This window comes from Neoarius graeffei, chromosome 2 (genome assembly GCF_027579695.1).
Source record: "Neoarius graeffei isolate fNeoGra1 chromosome 2, fNeoGra1.pri, whole genome shotgun sequence".
NCBI classification, from domain to species: Eukaryota; Metazoa; Chordata; class Actinopteri; order Siluriformes; family Ariidae; genus Neoarius; species Neoarius graeffei.
The window spans coordinates 118,918,453-118,935,607 of NC_083570.1; the positions used below are offsets into that span (position 1 = coordinate 118,918,453).

At 44.7% G+C, this 17,155-nt stretch overlaps 1 protein-coding gene across 4 annotated transcripts in view; it reads right to left on the bottom strand.

Annotated features, from left to right (window-relative positions):
• The window catches only part of LOC132875162 (uncharacterized), a 53,395-nt gene that overhangs the window by 19,814 nt on the left and 16,426 nt on the right, over positions 1–17,155 (bottom strand). For 2 of the 4 annotated variants that reach the window (XM_060911842.1, XM_060911824.1), the window contains 5 exons: positions 11,356–11,424; positions 11,141–11,233; positions 10,980–11,045; positions 9,643–9,714; positions 1,295–1,360 (listed from right to left, as the gene is read on the bottom strand). In XM_060911842.1, the coding sequence (XP_060767825.1) occupies positions 1,295–1,360; positions 9,643–9,714; positions 10,980–11,045; positions 11,141–11,233; positions 11,356–11,424 (366 nt within the window). Of the gene's footprint in view, positions 1–1,294; positions 1,361–8,002; positions 8,050–9,642; positions 9,715–10,979; positions 11,046–11,140; positions 11,234–11,355; positions 11,425–17,155 lie in introns of those variants that run through there. The other 2 variants (XM_060911832.1, XM_060911851.1) reach the window with 2 other exon arrangements.

The following is a 17,155-nucleotide window of genomic DNA, read 5'->3' on the forward strand; positions in this document are numbered from 1 at the left end:
AGCCTAAGTTATGCGTTGAGGTGAGCCCAACTATATCTAGTCGATACTGCTCAAACTAAGGCACAAGCTCAGGCTCCTTTCCCACCAGAGAGGTGACATTCCATGTCCCAAAAGCCAGTTTTGTCAGCCAGGGATCAGTACGCCAGGGCCTCTGCTTTTGGCTGCCACCCGATCCACAGTGCACTGGACCCTTACGGCACCTCCTGCAGGTGGTGGGTCCACAAGACAGTGGTTCCATGTTGCTCATTCCGGCTGGACCCAGCTGGGCCCACAGATTAGGCCTGACCACCAGGCATTCACCGACAAGCCCCTCCCCCAAACCTGGCTCCAGGGTGGGGCCCCGGTATCCTTGCTCCGGGCGAGGGTACTCGGATACCTGTTTTTTCTTTCATAAGGGTCCTTTTTGAACTGCTCTTCATCTGACCTCTCATCTAGGGACTGTTTGCCTTGGCAGACCCTACCAGGAATTGGTCTCTTCAGTTTCCAAATGTTTACAGAGTGTTGGTAAAAGTAGAGGTGATGCAACAAAGTGGTAAACACACCCTTGTCTCAACTTTTCTGAAACGTGTTGCTGACATCAAATTCAAAATGAGCATATATTTTTCAATAAACAATAAAATTTCTCAGTTTCAACATTCGATATGTTGTTGTAGCAGTGGGGGCGTGGCCAAACATTGGCTGTGAAAAGTGAGGAGTCAGGTTGAACCAGCAGGTAATGTGACAAGTTACACCTGTGTTGAATTACTGGCTGTCTATTAATGTGTGTCTCTGTGTGTCTTGCAGATAGCCAGTAACCAGGGAGAGCACTACAATATGTCACCCCACGTGTGTGTGTGTGTGTGTGTGTGTGTGTGTGTGTGTGTGTGTGTGCGAGAGAGAGAGAAAGAGAGAGAGAGTGCATACTTGGCAGAATTAAAGTAACTGAAAAGTGAAAGCATTTAGAAATAAAAACACACAAGTATTGTGAGGCCTGCCTCCCAGCTCCTCATTGACCTCACTCCTAAAATTGTCAAAGTTGTCTTTTTCATATTTTCAGTGAAATATCTGGTTTCCTTGATTTACAAAGAATCACATTCTGTTTTTATTTATATTTTACAGTGTCCCAATTCTTTTGGACACATACTTTCTTTTGTAATTAACATTGTGTGTTGCTGTTCTCATAAAATACTTTTTGTTAACAAGGTGACATTTTTAAAAATCTGTTGATTATAATAATTAATATAAATTAATATAAGTAAGCAGTATCACATGAACAAGTGTGTGTGTGTGTGTGTGTGTGTGTGTGTGTGTGTACCTGTGGTGTTGGATGTTGGGGATGTTGCCAGAAAATACACAGCCTCATTTTCTCTCTCCTGATCACCTGATAAAGCAGAGCAGTTTATTTCTTTCTTTCGGACACAGCTCTAGAACCAATGATTACAATTTAATATTAATTAAATAAAGCGTAAACTCCTCTGTCCTGAAGATGTCTGAAAACTTAAAGTTACAGCTTCACCTCGGACTGTTACACAGCACTGACACTGGAGACTCCTTCCAGAAATGTTACATAAACACATTTCCCCTTACAACTTACAGAAAGCGTCACCATTTTGATGATTACACCTGGTTTTTAATCAATTTATTATTAGTGGAGCATCTGCTGTACAAATCCCAGTGAACGACTTGTTACTACAGAAACGATAATGTACTAGAACATGCTGTTATAGAAAATTAATCAATGCCTTCTGACCAATCAGAATCCAGCAGCAATGAGGATCATGTTTGTAGGGACAGCGGCTATGCCTGTAACCATTGTAACCCTTTCACAACCAGTTTAAAACACACCCATCTCTGTACTCGATGCCATGTTGTAGCTCCACCCCTTTCTCTGACTCCCTGTAATGGTATTGGATACAGAGGATACCGGATACCAGGTACAGTGACATCACGACTGCTTTAAATAAGCAAAGGAAATGGAAATTCTCTCTATCTGGCCATGGATTTCCTCTCTGGTGGACTCCATGTGTGAAAGAGAGGCCAATGCATTTGGCGCTACAGAAGGACAGAGAACAAAGAACCAGCTATTGATACCGGACTTTAGCCAAAGTCCAATGTGCTTGACCTTCGCAAAGTTGTAATAATAACTGAACCAGTTATAGTTACTGCAGCCTACGCCGTACTTCAAAAAAGAGAAAGAGGTGACCGGCTCCCTCTGCCCCCTTTTCTCCAACGTTGATGAAATTATAAGCAAGACTCTCTCCAGATCATCGGGCACCCGACGAGACGCCGAGGATCTCCAGCTGACGAGCTGCGGAAGGAGCAAAACCGTCTTCACTCCAGATCTACGTTCTGCGCAATCTCGGATCAGAAGGCTCACTTCAGTACTGTCTTCTCACGGATAACAGAAGGCTCACTTCCAATCGCTAATGAGTAAGGCTGGCATCTGGGCAAAGCTTGTTAGTTTTACTTGTAGCTAGTTAACGTGAACAGTGTTGTTAATTTGAATTCATTTATGATTTAAATGTACGCATTTTGATTCACATGAAGGTCAGTCTTAGACCGTGTGTTGTTGGTTTACTTTGTTTACTATCTCTGTTTAGTTAGATTGTGCATGCTCTCTCTCTCTCTCTCTCTCTCTCTCTCTCGCTTATTAACCGAGGCGAGTTCAAACTCCAGATTCCTTTGTCTTAATTTCCACTCGCTCTCCTTGTAGGCGCGGCCTGGGCATGCGCATTCCACACATACACACGCACACAACCACGTGATTTTCCCTATCACGTTTTAACATCCACTCGCCCTATTACTTCTGATCACCATTAGTGCCTTAATTATCATACACACTACTGATTCTTACATGTATATATATTGTATCATTTCTATTGAATTATTCCTTGGCTGCTATTGTTGCTATATCTGATCATTATTAGTTTGCTAATTCCTGTCAGCTATTCAGAGGTGGAAAAACCCAGGTGCAGAAAGTAAAAACCCTGCCACATTTTTGCTCCAGCCAATTCAATAAACCAGCTGATCCTAATTACCACATCCCCTAAGCCAGGTTGATGAGCTAATTGGTGAAATCACCTGTGTTGAGAGCACAGGCAGAAGGAAAACCTAAGCAGGACTTTTACTTTGTCAATCCAGTTTTTCCACCTCTGCAGCTATTTCAATAAATGTTATCTTTGGAATAAACTGTGTCCTGTTTATTGTTACAATATTCACTGAAGTGCCAACCTCTGCCAAGAAAAGAACTCTAATTGCCTTCACCCATTTGTTAATGAATTTATGAGACTGATTAATGAATTTGAGACTGATTCCTTTTTATGAGACTGATTTGATTTGCTGATTAATGAATTTATGAGACTGATACCTTTTTACATGAGACTGATTTGGTAAGCCCATTTGCACCTACATATTTTGGTGCCCCATGTGAGGCTTGGTATTTTTGGCTTCAGTGATTATTTGTAGCAATAACAGATAAATTTAGTGTTGAGCTATTCCAGGCCTCTACTCAGTAATAGGCTAGTCAAGTGGAATTGCCAAGGCTATATCAGAGTGTATTTTGGGCTAATTGCAGCATAGTGATAGTGTTGTTTTAACTAACAGTCATACTGTAAACACAGCTAGTAGGGAATAAGTGACCGTACCACCAGTAGCCATTGGTAGAAACACGTACAGTTGCCATAGTTAGTTGGCATATTTCGAGAGAAATAGTAGTAAACAAAACCCCACGGGTTAGGAGCACCTGTGCATTTTCTTTTTGTCGCTGTCTGAGCGCAGCCTGTACCCTCGTCACCTCGTAGCCACAGCATTATAACCCCACAGGTTAGGAGCACCTGTGCGTTTTCTTATTGTCATTGTCTGAGCACAGCCTGTCTGTCGTCGCCTTGTAGCCACGGCATTATTTTATATTGAAAGGGGTTAGGCCGAGAAATAGTGCCCACGTCATTAGCTCCTCAAGTATAGGTCCGTGCCCGAACCAGGCAGTCAGGATGAGCTGCCATAATTCCCCACATATGTCAGGAGGTGAGGAGGATAGCTCTCCTCCCCTGGAACTTATACCCCTGTCTGACCTCATCTCTGATCTCCTCGAAATCTCTCCTAAGAAAAGGGGAGAACTTGGGCAGTTAACCCAGGGTGAGTGTCAGGCATGGATTGCCAGCTTGATACGGCAAGTGCAGAATCCCCAATGCGGTGCCGTCACCATCCAAGTGGTAGGCAAGTTATTTCTGCTCCATCACCAACATACCCGTTTGGAACTGGAAAAGCTCTGGAGGAAGAAAAAGGAGCTGTGCGCTAGCCTCGACCAGCTAGACACAATGAATCAGACCCTGCATGATGAACTCAGGCTTAACAACGATTTGCTAAGGAAGTGCGCGAATAGACTCAGGCTAGCTGAACTGGAAGCTGCTGCTGGCCAGACCATGGAAGAAAGTCGCAAAATGTGCACCAGGGCCCAAGCAATGCTTCAGGCACTACCCGTGGAGGCAAAGGCAGAAACCGAGCCAGTAGCTGGGAGAGGGGCCGAGTCTGACACAGACTCCAAAGATTTATTAGTCGATCGCCAAACGCCCCCCCCCCCTTTCCAAACCAAAGCGCCAGGCTGCTGCACCCTCCTGCAACCCCAGTGGAGCATAATTATGCCCACTGGCACTCAATGAGCCCCCAAAGCTCCCGAACATTAAAAAGGAGAATGAGAAGTCTTCGGCAGTAAATCCCACCAACGAACACTCATTCTCTTCTCTCTCTCCCTCTGATGAGTACCATGTGAGGTATCCCCCTCCATCAAACTCATCATCAGGTAGCTCAGACAGCGAACTTCCCCAAAGGACCCAAAAGAACCATTCCCCTGGCCTTCATTTGCGCCAGCTTGACTCCTTTGTAAAGGACGTCGAGCGATTTACATGGTAAATGCCATTACCCGTCAACAAACCAGAGTCAGTCGCGAGGACTCCAACACTAAGTTACAGACTGTCCATCTAGGTCGACAGCCTGGTGGTGCTGACTTAGTTTCTATGCCGGAAAGAGACCCAGTGATCCAAAGAATCTGACAGTTAGTCACAGACCCCCAGGAGTTTCCCATCACGGCACCCATGCTGCAACAATCTCCAGATTTAAGTCACTCCCAGAACATAGGGCGTTGCCTGAAAGTAGAGAAAGGGTTGCTAGTGTATGGTCCCCATGGCAAGGGATCACCCTGGTGGGGTCTCCCCAGTCCAAAGGGGGGTGGGTAGCCATAGCGGCCTCACTCCACCCTTTCCCTTTTTTTCATTGCATGCATCGCTAACCCCATAGGCATGCACCACCATTAAGTATTCACCCAGAAATCTAACAAAACCTTTGTCCAACAAGACCAGCTACAGGGCCTAGGCAGAACCCTGCAGGGAACCATTCTCACAGTCAACATGCATTCAGAATTAATAAATAACACCCTGTACGCTTTAGACACATTGTCAGGAATTGTACAGTCCGGCATATAGTCTTGGCAGTGCTATTTCCATCTTTGTTAACCCATTGAAACTAGGGTAGAAAGAGTAGGCAATCGATGGCAGTTAACAGCCCAAACACTGGAATCCTGATGTCTTACATGACACAGTCACTAAGATAAAAATTCCCAACCAGATTGTGTTCCTCAATGTCCCACAGGGAGCTACCGTTCATATAGATGGCATTGTATTACCGTACATCACCTCAACCCTGACAAAATTGAAATGATAGATGCATTCCAAGGTCATGACCTGAACATTGATGACACCCTTCAACAGCAGCTCCTGGCTGAGGGGACCAAAATGGTAAAGTTCAATCTGGAACCAGCTGGACTCTAACCAATTAGTCAGACAGTTATCTAGTCTGGTTGTCCTAGGACTCCTCCTCAGTGGCTGGGTCATCACGGCAGGAATTGCATACATGCTATACAAACACTATACACCAAACTTGACTCCATAGTCAATGTACCCGACAGCTGGAAGCTCTGCAGTGTCCAGTACACCCCCTCATCACAAACCGCCACTAACCTTCCCAAAGAATAGGCTTGCTAACCCCTATTACTAACACCTCTTTGTTCCTTTCCAGGTATACTTGAAAATATACTTGAAATGTGAAATGTATTTTGAAATGTAACCTTTTAAAGTGTGGACTACCTCATAGTTACTTTGCATTGCTTAGTTACACGAGTAGTAGACATATTATAGCTGCCCAGATGCTCATAGCCTTATCTTTGCCCAGATGCCAAAGCCTGTATAAACTGTTAATGTTTTCAGGACTGACAGAGCGTAAGTGAACTACGGACATGGACTACACAATCTTCTGTTGCTCTCAAGGACTATGGAAGAACTCCAGTCTTGAGACCAAAAGGGGGGATGTAGGGACAGCGGCCATGCCCATAACCATGGTAACCCTTTCACAACCAGTTTGAAACACACCCATCTCTGTACTCGATGCCATGTTGTAGCTCCGCCCCTTTCTCTGACTCCCTGTAATGGTATTGGATACAGAGGATACCAGGTACAGTGACATCACGACCACTTTAAATCAGCGAAGGAAATGGAAATTCTCTCTCTATCTGGCCATGGATGTCTTCTTTGGTGGACTCCACGCGTGAAAGAGAAGCCGATGCATTTGGCGCTACAGAAGGACAGAGAACAAAGAACCAGCTATTGATACTGAACTTTAGCCAAAGTCCAATGTGCTTGACCTTTGCGGAGTTGTAATAATAACTGAGCCAGTTATAGTTACTGCAGCCTACGCAGTACTTCAAAAAGGAAAGAGGCGACCGGCTCCCTCTGCCCCCTTTTCTCCAACGTCGACGAAATTATAAGCAAGACTCTCTCTAGATCATTGGGCGCCCGACGAGATGCCGAGGATCTCCAGCTGATGAGCTGCGGAAGGAGCAAAACCGTCTTCACTCCAGATCTGCGTTCTGCGTTATCTCAGATCAGAAGGCTCACTTCAGTACCGTCTTCTCACGGATAACAAAAGGCTCACTTCCAATCGCTAATGAGTAAGGCTGGCATATGGGCAAAGTTTGTTAGTTTTACTTGTAGCTAGTTAACATGAACAGTGTTTATTTGAATTAATTTATGATTTAAATGTACGCATTTTGATTCATATGAAAGTCGGTCTTAGACCGTGTGTTGTTGGTTTACTTTGTTTACTATCTGTTTAGTTAGATTGTGCATGCTCGCTCTCTCTCTCTCTCTCTCTCTCTCTTGCTTGTTAACCGAGGCGAGTTCAAACTCCAGATTCCCTTGGTCTTAATTTCCACGCGCTCTCCTTGTAGGCGCGGCCTGGCACGGCTCATGCATTCCATTCGCATTCCACACACACGCAACCACATGATTTTCCCTATCGCTTTTTAACATCCACTCGCCCTATTACTTCTGATCACCATTAGTGCCTCAATTATCATACACACTACTGATTCTTATATGTATATATTTTGTATATATTGTATAATTTCTACTGAATTATTCCTTGGCTGCTCTTGTTGCTTTATCTGATCAGTATTAGTTTGCTAATTCCTGTCAGCTATTTCAATAAATGGTATCTTTGGAATAAACTGTGTCCTGTTTATTGTTACAATATTCACTGAAGTGCCAACCTCTGCCAAGAAAAGAACTCTAATTGCCTTCACCCATTTGTTAATGAATTTATGAGACTGATTCCTTTTTATGAGACTGATTTGATGAGACTGATTTGGTAAGTCCATTTGCACCTACATGTTTATTAGTGTATCATTAATGTGCATAAAAGTCATGAGGTGATACATGATGATAAACGATATCTAAGTTCACATTATGTTTACTAACAAAGTGTCAGAAAACAGTAATTTATAGAATTTAGATGAATTATAGTGTAATGTAATGACTCTAACAGTAAATTAATACTGAAATTCAAGAAAATGTTTTCAATTCTAGACAGTAGAAAATAATTTTTCTGAAAATGACAGCTGTCTGAGTTTGTACTTCCAGATTAAAAGATCATATGATAACAGAAGCTATGGTATGTACCTGTGGCGTTGGACGTCAGGTCTTTTGCCAGGAAATGCACGGCCTCACGCTCTCTGTTGATCACCTGATCAACACCGGTTTAAAATATCATATTATTGCTGACTGTACACTTAAAGCTGTACTGCCTTGCAGATTTTTCAAATGTAGGCTATAATAAGAACTTTCCCCGACATCCAATTATTTTTTGCTTAGTGACCAAAAGCTACTGAATTCAAATCACAGACTTCCAATTTTATTAAATCTTTTTTTAAAAAGAGAACAATTAATTAATTAATTAAAATTAAAAAAATTCTCTGCTGCTTTTTCCTGCTTCACCATGATCCAATACAAGATACTACGTCATGCAGCACGTGGTGGGTTTTCCCCGTTCATGCAAGGCATTGTGGGATAGAAATTTGAAACAGGAGAGAAAAATGGAGGACATGAGTGTGCAAATGAAATGTGAAAGACTGACTACAGTAACGGAAAGTGAGAAGAAAAGACACTATTGGCCCTTTTCCACTACCCTTTTTCAGCTCACTTCAGCTCGCTTCAGCTCACTTCAGCCCGACACGGCTCGCGTTTCAACTACCAAAAACCAGCACGACTCAGCTCGCTTCAGCCCTGCTTAGCCCCTAAAACTCGCACCGTTTTGGAGTGGGGCTGAAGCGAGCCAAACCGTGCCGAGTGAGGCTGGGGGCGTGAGCAGACACTCCCCTGTGCACTGATTGGTGAGGAGGAGTGTCCTCACATGCTCACACACGCCCCGCAAGCACGCTGGGATCTGTAAACACCGCAAACCCGGAAGAAGAAGAATTACGAATTACGAGAATTTCTGAAGCCTTATGCGCCTCGCCTCATCTATACGCTCTTGCCAGTATCTGTTGGCGTTGTCAGTGACAACAAGCCACAGCACCAAGACCAGCAACACTAACGACTCCATGTCCTCCATGTTTATTGTTTACTATTCGGGTCGTGAGACTACCGCTTAAAAGATCACTGATGTCACTGTTTGCGCTGCTTAACGACATCACCTGACGTCCACCCACTTTCGCTAACTCCACCCAATGTGTCCACCCACTTCCAGCCAGCACGGTTCAGCGCGGTTGTAGTCGAAATGCAACTCCAACAGCCCCGCTCAGCCCGACTCAGCACGGCATGGCTCAGCCCGACTCAGCCGCGTTTGTAGTGGAAAAGCGGCATATGTTATATATGAAAGAAAGGAAACGCAGGACCAAACTAATAAATATGGGCACTCAGTGAGCACCTCGGTCGGTATGATCAGCTGTTTGTTTAACGACAGAATGATGGAACTGTCAGTGCATGCTCAAAGGTAAACCTGTAGATGGCAGTAATGCAACACTGTGGATGCCAGCTGCAGTAAAACCCAAAAGAAGAAGAAGGTAAATCTGCGCATGCGCACACGGACTTCCTCTGTCTGCTTGACTGCGCAAAGCGAGCGATTTCATGCACATTATTTGCTTTAATCCCCTCAAATTAAATAACTTCTCAGCCACAGAATGGCCTGATATTTTGTGAGATATTACAGAAATAAACAGATATCACAATGACCACATTTCAGAGGAAACTAAATTTCACCAATTTTATGAAATTGAAAGGCCGTCTAGCTTTAAAAGGCATAGAATAAAATAAAACATTGTATTAATGGTAAACATACCACATTGTCTGGCTTCTGGAAGCTCATTAATGGAGGCATAGATGGCTTCCTGATTTTGTATAACGCTGAATCCTGTTAAAACACACAACAGAAATAGTGTTTTAACATTCTTCCCTTCTGGCACTTCTCACCTTTTATCCATTCTCATATATACCAAATATACTAATATACTGTACATTCTCCTAATAGTCTTTAAGTGTGTGTGTGGGTGTGTGTGGGTGTTAATAAACACTTTTTAATCCAGAGAAATTTATAGGTTATTTTTTATTGTTGTTAATGAAGCCTCAGGTGAGAGTGTATCAGCCTAACACTGTTATTTCTGACTATTCATTTTAGACATTACAAGATAAACAACAATGTCTCAAGCCTGATACAGACATCATACAATAAATATGGATAAAAGAAAATAAGCCAGTTCATCCATTACTTTTGTCTCTCTCTTCCTCTCTTCACATGTCATCTTTCCCTTTCCTCCTTATTAGAGAGCTTTCTGTCCTCATCTATTTTTTGGCTAACGTACATGATTAGTCCCCGCCACTCTGGTCTGTCAACCACTGCATCACTCCTCCATGAATCTACTGTAATACACCACCACACTTTAGGATGTCCTTCAAAGTGTCTTTGTATCTCAGAAGAGGGCGACCGACTCTCCTGGAGCCCTCTTCCAAAACATCATAAAGAAGTGTCTTCATCGGCTGCTCATCTGGCATGCGTGATACATGGCCCATCCAATGAAGTCTATTCCAGATAAGAATGATCTCAATATCTGTGGTGTTGGTGCAATTCAGTACTTTATTGCTTGTAATGTAGTGGTCCCATTTGATTTTGAGTATAGATCTCAAATGCCATTGTTGGATAGTCCTGAGAAGCCTGATGTGGTGACAGTATATGGTCCAGATCTCACTTTTGTACATCATTAGCAGGATGACACACTGATTGTATGCCCTGAGCTTTGTTGCAACAGTAAGGTCTCTACAGTCAAAAACCCTGTCCCTTAGCTTTCCCATTGCACATGAGGCAGCCTGAATGCGTGCAGTAATTTCTGCATCTAACTTACAATCTTTGGTGACATAACTACCAAGATATTCGAAGCGGTCTACTCTCTTCATCTTGTGTCCATCGTTGTAGAAATCAACCTGTTCACCTACACTCATGGTTTCTGTCTTCTTGATGTTAATCCAGTGGCCTATTTTCTTTGACAAATTGCTGTAGGCAGACAGCAAAAGCTGTAGAGCTGTGCCATCATTGGCAAATATCACAATGTTGTCCACATACTGGGCTTCTCTGGGCTTAATTTTACATGATAAAATTAAACTTAATATTAATAATAAACTCACCAGGTGGTGGGGCTGCTGGAAGGTTGTTAATCGAGTCCTGCATGTGTATCTGGTTTTGTTGACCTGCTGAGATATAGAGCAGAAATAATACTATAGACTCACACATTTAGGTTCAATGTAATGAACTACCAAGAGTTTCTAACAAAGTCAACATTTCTCACTTTTCCTTTTAGTGAAAAATCTCCACATCAACAGAGCCAACAGCAACACCACCACACAGCTCACTCCAACTACAGCAGCAACTGTCCACAACTCTGATCAGGAGAACACATCATCATCATCATCGTCATCATCATCTCACGTCATAATGGCATTCACATTTGAGAAATTCACATGTGAAAAGGCCAGTGAAAGTGTAACTCGGTGAACAACTAACCTTTTTCGTCATCATCATCATCATCATCATCCTCCCCATCCTTCTCCGCCTTCTTGTCCATTTTGTCACCTGAGGCCAGAATATACATTAAGATGTTTGAATTACATAAAATGTTTTGGGATTTGGTTTAAAAATCAGATTTAATATCCAGGTTAATCATTTAATGTGAACCGAATGTCTGAAGTTCAAACCTCTGTTGCAAACCTCAGCAGCTCCCTGAATTTGCCTCAGGTGTGTCCCCAGGACCACGACTGTGTCCCCAGGGCTACCAGCAACCACATTGTGAAGTTTGCAGATGACACAACAGTGATGGGCCTCATCAGGGACAATAACGACCTGGCCCATAGAGAGGAGGTGGAGCAGCTGGTGGGCTGGTGCAGGGAAAACAACCTGATCCTGAACATGGACAAAACTAAAGAGATCATTGTTGACTTCAGGAAAAACCAGCCCAGCCATGCTCCACTTCTCATCAACAACACGGCCGTGGAGGTGGTCAATAGCACCACATTCCTGGGGGTGCACATCACAGACAACTTCACCTGGTCTGTGAACACTGTGTCACTGGTCAAGAAGGCACAGCACCATCTGCACTTCCTGCGTAGGACGAGGAGAGCCCACCTGCCCCCGCCCATCCTCACTACATTCTACAGAAGCACCATAGAGAGCATTCTAACCAGCTGCATCTCTGTGTGGTGTGGAGGCTGCAGTGCCTCTGACTGGAAGAATGTGAGGAGAGTGGTGAGGACAGCAGAGAAAATCATTGGGACTTCTCTTCCCTCCATTCAGGACATTGCACCAAGGCATTGCATGTCTCGAGCCAGAAACATCATCAGTGACCCCTCACGCCCTCATTATGGACTGTTCTCACCTCTGACCTCTGGAAAGAGGTTCTGCAGCATTCGGTGCAGGACCACCAGGTTCTGTAACAGCTTTTTCCCCCAGGTCACCAGACTGCTGAACTCCAAATCCAAACACTAAACTTCTATTTATAACTTGAACATTCCTAATTCCACAGGTCACTTTATACTATTGCACTTTATAATATTTTTGCTGCTGCATAATTTAATTTAATACACTTCACATTTAATTCTGTGCTGAGCCAAATTGCAACGAAATTTCATTCAGTGTACACTTGTTGCATACTGAATGACAATAAAGGTTGTCTAAGTCAAATGGCCCTTTTCCACTACCCTTTTTCAGCTCACTTCAGCTCGCTTCAGCTCACTTCAGCCCGACACGGCTCGCGTTTCAACTACCAAAAACCAGCACGACTCAGCTCGTTTCAGCCCTGCTTAGCCCCTAAAACTCGCACCGTTTTGGAGTGGGGCTGAAGCGAGCCAAACCGTGCCGACTGAGGTTGGGGGCGTGAGCAGACACTCCCCTGTGCACTGATTGGTGAGGAGGAGTGTCCTCACATGCCCACACACGCCCCGCGAGCGCGCTGGGATCTGTAAACACCGCAAACCCGGAAGAAGAATAATTATGAATTACGAGAATTTCTGAAGTCTTATGCGCCTCGCCTCATCTATACGCTCTTGCCAGTATCTGTCCGCGTTGTCGGTGACAACAAGCCACAGCACCGAGACCAGCAACACTAACGACTCCATGTCCTCCATGTTTATTGTTTACTATTCGGGTCGTGAGACTACCACTTAAAAGATCACTGAATCAGTGACATACAGAGCATCGTGGACGAGTTCGCGGAGCGCAAGGCTCGTCGTATGCCCTTCAAATAATGCGCGCAGTAGGCTATTGATGTTTTATTATGAGCCATGTACAGTATGTCGCCTAATGTTTTTTTTTGTTTCTGAGTTACATGTTCGTTTGAAGGACTTAATGTACAAACTAACATAGTTGCACCCCGGAGTGTTGAAATTGGTAAACACAGTGCATTCAGTGAGGTTTGCACCGCCCTCCTTTTATTTCTGACTCTTCCTGTCACCACTCTGAGCGCTCATTCGTATGCCCTTCAAATAATGTGCGCAGTATAGGCTATTGATGTTTTATTATGAGCCATGTACAGTATCCTAATGTTTTTTGTTTCTGAGTTACATGTTCGTTTGAAGGACTTGATGTACTAAATAACATAGTTGCACCCGGTAGTGTTGAAATTGGTAAACACCGCAGTTGCGGACATTTTGTAGCCTAAAATGATGTTATGATAAGCTTTAATAAAGGGCCCGGTCATTTGCCCCGCCCCCGGCCCGGCTCTGACTTGTTCCGCCACTGTCACTGATGTCACTGTTTGCGCTGCTTAACGGCATCACATGACGTCCACCCACTTTCGCTAACTCCACCCAATGTGTCCACCCACTTCCAGCCAGCACGGTTCAGCGCGGTTGTAGTCGAAATGCAACTCCAACAGCCCCGCTCAGCTCGACTCAGCTCGACTCGGCACGGCACGGCTCAGCCGCGTTTGTAGTGGAAAAGCGGCATAAGGTGGCTCTCACCCTAGTGATTGTGGCAGCCTCACAGCCACCAGCAGCACAGATGGTATCTCTTAGATAGCAAAAGGAATCTACCATATCTAGACAGTGTTCACCAACCATGACGTAGCCGCATGGCCTGCCATCGATGGGGCGAGCTGTTCCTAGGCATCTGCTGCACCTGAACAATGGGTCAGTGATCAGCCTGCCACATACATTACTGCATTTCTTATGAACCCAATGCAAACACCCACTGCAGTAGATGGAATTACTACCAATGCCCTTCCTACACATGCAGCATGGATGCTTGCCTGAGTCTCTCAGCGAATCCAAGTTGGGGCCAGACATCATGATCTTAGTCTTGCTCATGTTTACACGAAGATCTTTTGACTCCAATCCAAACTTCCACCTACACAGCTTCTCCAGGAGTTTTTCCAGTGAGTCAGATGAGATAACTAAGTCATCAGCATACAACAGCTCCCATGGACATCCAGTGCAGAATTCATGTGACAAAGCCTCCATCACAATGATAAAGAGTAGGGGACTCAACACTGAGCCTTGATGAACACCTACTTGAACCTTGAAGCTGTCACTGAAGGAGTTGTTGACTCGGACTCTACTGTACATGGCCTGAACTGTACTGACTAGCCACTCTGGTAGACCAAGACATTGTGTTGCACACCATAGCATATCTCGAGGAACATGGTCAAAAGCCTTTTCTAGATCTACAAAAACAAAAAACAAGTTTTTTTCTTTGGCAAGGTGGCTTTCCTGTAGCTGCTGTAGAATGAAAATTGCATCAGTTGTCCCTCTGCCAGGTACAAAACCAAACTGTATCTCATCAATGGCCACCAACTCATGAGGTATCTTCCCCACCACTCTCTCAATTATCTTCAAACAGTGCTCAGTTAGTTAAAGACCCCTGTAGTTGCCACTCTCCATTGCATCTCCCTTGCCTTTATAAAGATTAATGATATAACTCATGTTCCAGTCCTCTAGGATTTTCTTCTCAGCAATGATAGCATTTGCAAGGTTGGCCAGAAGAGGGATGCTAACCTCATCAGAGGCCTTTAACATTTCCGCCACAATGCCAGAGGGGCTGGGTCCTTTGCACGGTTTCATATTGCACATTGTTTCTGCCATCATTTCGGATATTACCCAGATTGGGGGACCCTCAACTGGTTTGGCTGGTGGTAAGTCTTCAGAAGACCAAGGGAACTCAACATTTAGAAGGTGGTTGTAATGGTCTCTCCAAGTCTTCTTTTTGGCATCATTGGTGAGTGAGATATGTCCTTGATCATCCCTTATGCAACACTCACCCACAACATCCATATTCTCTTTTTCAACTGCTTGGTGATGCGATAAATGTCCTTGTTTCCTTCCTCAATATCTGCAAACCTACTTGCCTCTGCCTTCTTTTTAGCAGCATGAACAGTTCTCTTCATGATATGTTTAGCAGCCAGATAGTCTTGCTTGCTACCACCCTTCTTCCAAACTTTCCACAAGCATCTTTTCTCTTCAATAACAGAACTGACAGAATTGTCTCACCACCATGTCTGCTTTCTCCAGTTACCTCTCTTTGTAAATCCACAGACCTTATCCCCTACTCTCAGAAGGCTGTCTTTTAAAGACTGCCAGGTATCTTCCACTGAGACAGTATGACTACCATTCAGTTTAGACTTCATGCCATTTAGGAAATCAGTGCTTACCCTAGGATCTTTCTGTTTCCAAATGTGGAGCTTGGGAGTAAAGACCTGTTTTCGCCTCTTACTGAATTTGAGGGAAAGGTCACAAATGAGTAGCTTGTGCTGCAGGGCACATTCTTCACTGGGAAGTACTTTAACATTGGTAACACATTTGAACTGGCACCTTCTGGTTAAGATGTAATCAACCTGAGTGGAAGCACCTCCAGACTGGTATGTAACAAGGTGGTTTTCTGTTAGGACTTGGACTGTTTTGGCCTCTAGAGGCCGCTGTTATTTCCTTTTTGTGTCATGTTTATTTTGGCCTCTAGAGGCCGCCACTGTTCCTGTGTTTTGTGGGTTTTTTTTGTTAATTGCCTGTTAGTCCTAATTATCTTCACCTGTGTCCTTAATTAGTTTGTGTATTTATACCCCTGAGTTCAGTCCTCTTGTCACGGAGTCTTTGTGCTGTTATGTTTATCTCCAGTTTCCTTTGTACTGTGTTTTGTGGATCTTCTGAGCTTTTGCATTTTTGCCTTTTTCTTTTTGAATTATACTCTTTGTTTCTGTTTTTTTGTTTTGCCCTGGATTGTATATAGTGTACATAGTATAAATAAACCTTTTGTTACTTTTTCTACTTCCGCCTCACGCCTCTGCATTTGAGTCATTCCCCTGGTGGCCTAGTGGGGGTTTGCTGGATCATCACACCAACGAACCAGGTTCGAATCCCAGCAAAACCCTAACAGAAAGACTCCGTCATGACCGACTCAGCAGAGGCTGCTTCAACTGTCTACCCGGCCAACCTTCAGGGAATTATGGCAGCTTTGACGCGCTTCGGAGCGACCATGGACGCTCATGGACATACGCTCACCAGCCAACGTGAGGCCCTTGCTCGCCACGAGGAACTGCTTCAGCAAATTGGGAAAACCCTGGCACAGCTGACATCTCTGCCTGCATCTCCTGCTCCTGATTCAGCTCCTGCTCCAGTGCCTCCTGCCATGCTGCCTTCTTCACCTCGCGAACCCAGCCTTCCTGCACCACAGAGGTATGACGGCAAGCACAGTGAGTGCCGAGAGTTCCTTACCCAGTGTCAACTCACCTTTGAGCTTCAGCCTACCACCTACACTACGGATCGCCGCAAGATTGCCTTTGTGATCACCTTATTAGCTGGTAAGGCGCGAGCCTGGGCTACTGCTATCTGGCAAAGACAGGGACCTGAGTGCTTTGATTTCCAGCTGTTTTCTGAAGAGATGCTTCGGGTCTTCGATCAGGCAGACATCAGTACCGACGCAGCCCGAAAGCTCATGTCCATCCGGCAAGGAGGAAGCGTCGCAGATTACGCCATCTCGTTCCGAACACTCGCAGCAGTAAGTGGATGGAATGAGACTGCCCTGGTGTCAGCCTTCCACCATGGTCTGTCTGACCCCATCAAGGACGGTCTGGCCTCTATTGGATGCCCAAGTGACCTTGAAACCCTCATCTCACATGCTATTCGTCTGGACAACAGGATGAGAGAATGCCACCAAGCCTTGAGCCCCCCCAGCCTCCCTACCTCTACCTGGAGACCGTCTACCTCCTTCAGTGACTGTCCAGAACCCATGCAAGTGGGTCGTACTCGCCTCTCCGCATCTGAGAGGGAGCGCAGAAGGAGGGACAAGTGCTGCATCTACTGTGGCAAGCCTGGTCACTTCC